At 48.0% G+C, this 8,465-nt stretch overlaps 2 protein-coding genes across 2 annotated transcripts in view; both read left to right on the forward strand.

The window, feature by feature from the left end:
- Positions 1-1,207: 1,207 nt before the first annotated feature.
- LOC311311500 (Krueppel-like factor 15) lies at positions 1,208-2,592 on the forward strand (the record flags this gene model as incomplete). Its single annotated transcript, XM_084441226.1, has 2 exons — positions 1,208-2,298; positions 2,424-2,592. Coding segments are annotated over 2 exons (1,260 nt in total), but the record flags the coding sequence as incomplete, so codon positions are not given.
- A 4,461-nt stretch (positions 2,593-7,053) lies between these two features.
- Positions 7,054-8,465, forward strand: part of elk4 (ETS transcription factor ELK4) — a 17,389-nt gene continuing 15,977 nt past the window's right edge. The window contains exon 1 of the mRNA XM_084440729.1: positions 7,054-7,172. The gene's annotated coding sequence lies outside the window, so the exon portion shown is untranslated. The remainder of the gene's footprint in view (positions 7,173-8,465) is intronic.

Consider the following 8,465-nt stretch of genomic DNA (forward strand, 5'->3'; position numbering starts at 1 on the left):
TTTAAAAAAAAGACATGCACAGCATTGCACAGAGCAGGTCGAGCCTACTAGGCTACTGAGACAACGAAATGAAAAAAGTACCCCGAATACGTGATCCCCCCCCCCCATTATGAAGCACTTATTTGTAAGCATAAGCATATAATAATATGTTATGCTCTTCTCGACATACCCTGACATGGACCAGCCCTGCAGTTTAACACACCATGCACATCAGCTTTAAAATAAACAGAAACGTCCAGTAGCCTAGTTTGAGTGCTTAGGACACTTGTGGCGCTATTACCGTCACGGCATTTTCAATAAGGGCAATGTTTCCAAAATAATGAACAAAACAGCATTCGTCCAGAGAGAACCAATGAGATCTCTTGTTTTAGGGCGAGCCTCCGTCGCTTGAACCAATCAGAACCCCGGAATTGGATCCGTGCCCCTGAGTGTACAGCAATGCAGTCATGTGATGGACTCAGAGAAGAATGCCAACATGGATCCGTGGCAAGGACGGGATCCCTTTCTTCAACAATAACACGACGGAGAATCACTTGATAGACGGCGCATTTCGACTTCTGATATTGTATTTAATATTTGTATACGGTAAGTTCAATAAATCCAGTTGAAATGTGGCCTTTTTGTTCGCGTTAGATGGCTCGAACAGTATAAATAGCATATTGACCCGAGCGAACTTGAAGCCCGTGGATCCTCTGTGCTCAGGTCAGGTGGTCCCACGCGCCACGAGCAGAGAAACTACATTCAGGCTGTTTCTCAAATGAATTGAGTGATCAGAGAAGTGGGCTCAGTCTCAATCACGCCCTCTGTGTTGTCCGTGCTAGTTGTGTGCGTCACATAAGCAGCATGTATCCAAACCGTCATGCATAGGAACCAACCGCGCGCATGGTGAGGCTACAATGTAGCTAACGTGACACGCGCCGGACTGACGTTGGTTATTTAGTAACTTGCTTTGATCCCATTCCTACTCATTATGCATGCCACTCCCCCTTTATTCTCCATGTATTAACTTTAAACTCCTGAGATTATTTTACCAGTTTATGACGTGGTAATAAATCTACATTTCGCTGGAGATTCGTCATGGAAAAAAAGGTGTTCAACTGTATTTATGATTTATGACGTTATTTATTCCAACTATGCCTCATTTTGTCTTAAGGTTAGATTGTTTCCTGTGGTTCCCTGCTGACATCATCTCCGCTGTGCCTGGACTGTATCAATGGTGTCAATAAGCAGTAGAACACTGATCGCTGACAATGCCCTGTTTCGAGACAGCACCCTGGGGCTGGAGGAATTAGTGGGCAGTGAGGGTGGGAGCGAGGGCGGCAGTTCAGCTTCATGTTACAGCCCTGAGAGGGGTGACATGGGGGCTCATCTCAGCTCCAGCCCGGGGGAGGATGAGGAGGAGGAAGAGGAGGAGGGTGAAGAAGAAGGGGGGCATCTGCACCTCTTTCTGACCCACGTGCCAGCGGGAGAGAGCGAGAGTCTACAGGACCCCCGGCTTCCTGACTTCTCTCTCCGCCCGCCCTCCCCGTTCTCCCCCACCCTGGAGGACATAGAAGAGTTCTTGAGGGAAAAGATGGAGCTGGTCAGAGAGGGGCTGTTACACGCCAGCGAACCCAGAGAAGAGCTCTCACCCTCCCCATCCAGCCCTACCGCCCCCCCCTCCTCTACCCCAGAGGAACACAGTGACCATAATGACCCAGGGATCAGCGCTGCACTATCCCCCCAAAGCCCTCCCACCCCTCCCAACCCCCACACCTCCCGCCCAGCGGCCCCAACCCCTTCCCCATCCACCCCGTCGGTTCTCCTCAGTGCTCCCCTGGTGCTCCAGCTGCAGTCCTTGCCGCTGGCCCAGTCTGTCTCCCAGATGGGCTCTCCTCCTGGGGCATCCACCGGCCTGCTAGCCCACCTGATTCTAGGGCTCCAGGGGACGTTAGGGCAGAACTACACTCTGCTGGCCCCACAGATGTCCTCTGTCCCTGCCACGCTTTTCCCCTTAGCTGGTGGGGACCCCGGTGGACCGGACCAGAAGTATGTCAAAATTGCCCCCTTCCCTATCACGCTGAGGGCCCTGGGGGTTCCTGCGGTGACAGGCGTTGGGGGTCAGGGTGGCGTGGGCCTGTTGAAAGCCGTAGCCCCTCGGTTGAACAGACCACCCCCAACTGAGACACTGAGGGTTCATAAGTGCTCATACCTGGGCTGTGAGAAGATGTACACCAAGAGCAGCCATCTTAAAGCCCACTTCCGCAGACACACAGGAGAGAAGCCTTACACATGCAGCTGGCCTGACTGCGGTTGGAGGTGGGTTCTGGAACCACAGCAGTATTGATTGTGTTAAAGATGGCGTAAGTCCCCTATAGCTGTGTGATAATTGAGACTAGCATTGATAACCTGACGGTGGAGTGTCGTCCCTCTTGTCTCCTCAGGTTCTCTCGTTCTGATGAGCTGTCTCGTCACCGGCGCTCTCATTCGGGGGTAAAGCCCTACGAGTGTTCACTATGTGAGAAGAAGTTCGCCCGCAGCGACCACCTGTCCAAACACACCAAGGTGCACCGCAGCCCGCGGCCTGGCCGGATTATTAGAACCACAGTCTGATGCACACCCTGACCTGGCAGGAACCTGACCCTGTCCGTCGTCCCCCCCCCCCCCCCCCCATCTCAGGCCTAGTCCGGCATCGCCAGACCAATTTGCGAATTAGTCTGGAAACTCTGTTCATTTTTTATTTCAAAGGGGCGTTATCGACAGGCGCAGACCAAAATGCCTCTGGACGCAATTTGATAGACCTACAACCAATCAGAGCAACGAAACGTGGGTTAGTCATCGTATGAATTGGGTACAGTCATTAAATAAATGGTTGTGATTGGCCTGCCACATTTCGTGTTTCTGGAAATTGTCTGAATGGGAGGGTTTCCAGATTGATCTGTGGAGAGAAACAGAATGTGAGCTCGCGTGATCAGGATGGCGATGCTAGGCTACGTCAGGCCCACCTGACTTACGACTCCTCAGGACTGTGGTGCTACAGGAGCAGAACTGGACCTCAACTTGGAATCCTGATTTGTAACTTGCTGGCCCGACCCTCCCTCTCCTCCCTCCTCCTCCCTCTCCTCCCTCCTCCTCCCTTCTCCTCCCTCCTCTGTCCCAGACGAGTGCTTGCCCTGGTGCTATAGTGAGTGAACAGCCACCTCAGGGATAGGACTGTTGAGCTTCAAGCAGATTTCCTGCCCTTAGGCAGGCAGACACACAAACACAGTTGTTGCTCTGACCAGATGACACGTAAGAGGCACCTGCTGATGGTCTTACAGACTGGTCCTCTCAGTTTGCACCTGGTGTGGGTTCAGATTCTGTCTGAGAACTGGTTATGAGTTAGATCTTCTCTTACTCGATGCCAAACCTCAGGCCTTGATGCCTTTTTCCAGTTCCACTTCCTGGATGTCATGCCTTCCACTTCCTGGATGTCATGCCTTCGACCATTCTCAACGCTAACTGGCCTTGGTGCGCCTTCCCAATCCTAACCTTTCCTGGCCTTGCTGCCTTTGTCCAATTGCAATCCTTCTTGGTCTCGATCAGTAGCCACTCCAGTACTGTTACCACACGCCTGCTCGTTTTGGACTGTGTGATTAATGTATGGTGGTTTTGCCAAACCAGTCCTCTAGTTTGTGACACATTGAGTTACACACTTCAAGGTCCCCTATCATGAAACTCACTTTTTCAGTGCTTGTGCACCTACATTTGGGTCCCTGATTGGTCTACTAACACACAAACTGTGAAGATTCAGTCAGTTTTTGGTGGGCAGCCAAATCAAAAAGCCGTTCAGATTTGCCTGGGCTTCACATAAGCCACCCCAGGCCTGAAATAGAGGGCTCATGCTAGGATGCTTAATCTGAGTAGTATTTTCAGCAAAAATATTAGACATGTTTTGGAAACTTCAATAATAACCCTTGAATATTAACCCCAACTTATTGAAAAGGAGCATAATAGGGGACCTTTAATGTGATCCACAAACTATAAGCTTTGTTTTATTTGTTGTTGAAATCAATGTGGGTGACAGTGACCTGGCTATGTGGTGTATATGTTTTACAGGTGAGCTTCACAGAGCGATGTGATGAACGTACTGATTATTCCTGCTTACAGTAGTTGAGTTACTGTAAACTGTTCGTGGGCAGGGCCAGCAAGGAAAGCTAATCATTTATGCCTACCTAAAAGGGCAGCTGATCCTATCTATACAATCTTTATCATCTGTAATACTGAATACTAGGCCTACTGAATGTTACTAGCCTATAACTTGTACAAAGCACGTAGCAGGACATATAGTCATATATCACACGCTCCTATGAGTCAGTGCATTAAGCTATTCAATTGCTCATCATAGCGTCATCAGTGGGATGGCATTGAATTAATCTGTTCTGGACCCAGGCCAGACACGAGTATTTAATGGTTACGAAAGTGCTATTTCCAGACAAGTCAGTGTGTGCCTGTGCCAGAGAATCTTGATGTACTCAATACATGGATTATACTTCCTGTAACACGTTTAAGCAGACCACAAAGACATGTTTGTAATTGAGTGATGTGTTCATGGTTTCAGGTCATGCTCTGTAGGTCAGCGCTGTTTGGTATACCTTAAAATGCAAACTAAGGTGCAAGCATGTACACTGACTCGCCTAGAAATCATTTGGCAATGAATGGTCTAGTGGTAGAGTCCTGCTCTGTTCAGCCTCCCATCAGCCCAGAGACATTCATAGGCCCTCTGGTCTCGTGCCCTTCTGTCAGCCAGAGGAGAGGACATGGCTACGCAGCAGTTTATCTCCTAGATATAGTTGAGTCCCTAAAGGCCTCTAGTGAAATAGACAAGTAGCCTACATTGATTTGTAACCAACAGTACATTGGAACCCCAAGAAGTTAAACTATTAAGTGGCATAATATGGGTAATTATGGGGGGAACAGTGCAGATGGCCAAGCTATCATAATGATTTCTCTCTGTCCCACCAGTCTAAGATCCCAGGGGCTTCAGTGCCTCCACACTGGTGCTGACATGTTTTTGTAGTGCTGGCCAAGCCTGTGTGGTCATGAAATTGTTTTGGTATTATTTTGTTCAGATGGAATGTGAGGAAGTGGCTACATGCACTTCGCACGGTACTTGCATTCAAGACTGGCTAAAAAGTGACACTTTTGGACGTGACAAACCAAGAATAGAGCACTTCTATATGTAGCAGTAGCAACGATGCGCCACTTTACATCATAACATCATAGCTTACCAGTGCAGAAACAGATATTTAGTGAAATGTGTTTTTCACTGTTATGAAAATGATCACAATTCTCTCAACATGCATAGAAAATCCATCTACCCCACCAGCAAACAAGCTGATCCCTGGCTGGTTCTTACCATGCCAACTTGTAAATATCCCCAATATCAACACATCCAGTGCACACAGCAACTGTATACAGAAATACAGGCTATATTTTTTGAATACCAGAAACGCTATTTTCCTATGTATGAAAAATAAAGTACATGCAATCTGAACAGTTGCTTTATTCATTTGTTGTCATTATTCCCCCAAGGGAATACGTTTTATATTTTTATAACCAGACTTTTTCTGTACACCACACTTTCATGATTGTGGCAGACAGTTAGTGTAGTGGCATTATGCCCACAGTAAGGGTGTTTATACGTGTCTATGCGAGAGGAAGAGAATGCTGTGGGCTCAGGGCTGTGAATGCCAACATATTGCTAACACATTGACTCCACTGTTGCAGTGTGAAAGAATGTGGGTGTGAAATCCTAGCAGAGAGAAGGACAGAGAGGGAGACAGAGAAAGGAAATACTTCCTGGTGCTTCAGAAAGCCAGCCTGCCTGTAAGACTGGAATGTCTGGCTCTGAGTGCAGCTGAGGCAAGGTGAGTAATGGAAAGAATACTGGGCTTAATATTAAACCTATTACTTGTTCCTTTGCTCTTCTAGTTCACCCATGTACAACCAACACTACACTTATTTGAGACAACTGGGTTGGGAGTCATAGGCAAGAATAATGGAGGAGCAACCATTTTGGAATAAAATGCTCTGCTTGGTTTCCAAGAACCAAACTCTAACCTCAACAATTCTGCCCACAGGTTACTGTGGGTGAGTGTTGAACAGACAACCAGTGGGGGAATGCCTTGCACATACGTCCCCTCCTTTAAACACAGATGAACCCATCCTGGTTAGACCTTTTAAAAGTGACAGTCCTTCATCTGAGAATGCTACGCATTATGCAATATTGCTTCACTGACCCTACTGCCTAGCAAGTCACATTTCAGGATATTCAAGAACTCCTATAGGCTACTGAGCAGATAGGCCTACCGTGTTCTGGTTCCTCTGATGAAACCTCGCAAAGTGATCATACTGTCAGTATAATGCAAGCCTGCCTCATAGTGGTCAACAGTGATATATGTACAGTAGCACCAAAGCCCTGCAACTCCCACGGTCCAGTGAGACCTCAGCCAGTCAGAGACAGTGGAACTTGGCATATAGTCTTCTAGACGGCATTTCCAAAATGGTTATTAATTTGTTTTCAGATTGATTTGTCGCCTGTCTCAGGTTAGTTTTGATTTCAAGGAGTGGCACTGGCGCAGTAGACTAGACACTAGGTACGACGCATTGACGCCAGTGTGTGTGTGTGTGTGTGTGGTGTGTGTGTGCGTGTGTGTGTGTGTGTGTGTGAGAGAGTGTGTGTGTGTGTGTGTGTGTGCGTGAGAGAGTGTGTGTGTGTGTGTGCGTATGTGTGTGTGTGAGAGAGAGAGAGAGTGTGTGCGTGCGTGTGTGTGTGTGTGAGAGAGAGAGAGAGTGTGTGCGTGCGTGTGTGTGTGTGTGTGAGAGAGAGAGTCTGCTCCTGAGTGCTGGAGCAGTCGGAGGGGGATAATAATGTGAAAGCAGCAGAATAGGAAGTGATCTCAGCATCTCAGGGTTTTCCTGCTCTACTGTGCAACCAGAGCGAAGCAGCACCACTTTTATGAGCGTTATATCGGCCAGATGATGGCAGAACACTATGAGAATAGTGAAATACTTAGACTCACCAACTAGTTAGCTCATGTTAGCTCATGTTAAAGGCTAGCTCGCCCGCCTGCACACACTCATGAACATGGTTTGGGATTTCTATCACCACTTCTGGACGGATCAGGACTGCGACGGGCTCGACTAGCAAGGTAAGAGAAAGTGAGTTAGCAGGTTATTACTGGTTATTACTAGCAAGGTTATTACTGGCAGGGTTATTACTGTTAGCATGTTATTACTGGCTAGCTTAGCATCAGTAGCTATCAGACTAGCTAGCACAATAACCCGACTGCATAGCTAGAGCTAAATAGTGTCCCTCACACTCGACCTGGTGCCCAGCTGCCTGGGACCTGGTGGTAGAGCAGGGCTAGAGATACCAGTAAGCTAGCAGCTAGCTGTTCGCAGTCGTTTCCTCGGGTTAGCCGCTAGCTCAGCTCGCTGCGCAGGAACCACTCTGCTCGCCTGGTTAACAAGTGGGTGTTTTCGTGAACTGCAACACAGCCTCGTCTAACTAGCTACTCAACACAGCCTCAACACAGCCTCGTCCTGCTAGCTACTCAACACAGCCTCAACACAGCCTCGTCTATCTAGCTGTGATATCCAACTTAACACAGCCTCGTCTAGCTAGCTAGTCTATCCAACTCAACACTATCCAACTCAACACAGCCTCGTCTAGCTAGCTAGTCTATCCAACTCAACACTATCCAACTCAACACAGCCTCGTCTAGCTAGCTAGTCTATCCAACTCAACACTATCCAACTCAACACAGCCTCGTCTAGCTAGCTAGTCTATCCAACTCAACACTATCCAACTCAACACAGCCTCGTCTAGCTAGCTAGTATCCAACTCAACACTATCCAACTCAACACAGCCTCGTCTAGCTAGCTGGTGCTATCAACTCAACACTATCCAACTCAACACTATCCAACTCAACACAGCCTCGTCTAGCTAGCTGGTGCTATCAACTCAACACTATCCAACTCAACACTATCCAACTCAACACAGCCTCGTCTAGATAGCTGGTGCTATCAACTCAACACTATCCAACTCAACACTATCCAACTCAACACAGCCTCGTCTAGCTAGCTAGTCTATCCAACTCAACACTATCCCACTCAACACAGCCTCGTCTAGCTAGCTAGTATCCAACTCAACACTATCAGACTCAACACAGCCTCGTCTAGCTAGCTACTCAACACTATCCAACTCAACACTATCCAACTCAACACAGCCTCGTCTATCCACCTCAACACAGCCTCGTCTAGCTAGCTACTCAACACTATCCAACTCAACACTATCCAACTCAACACTATCCACCTCAACACAGCCTCGTCTAGCTAGCTAGTATCCACCTCAACACAGCCTCGTCTAGCTAGCTAGTATCCAACTCAACACTATCCAACTCAACACTATCCACCTCAACACAGCCTCGTCTAGCTAGCTA

Source organism: Borostomias antarcticus (genome assembly GCF_949987555.1).
Source record: "Borostomias antarcticus genome assembly, chromosome: 7".
Classification (NCBI taxonomy): domain Eukaryota; kingdom Metazoa; phylum Chordata; class Actinopteri; order Stomiiformes; family Stomiidae; genus Borostomias; species Borostomias antarcticus.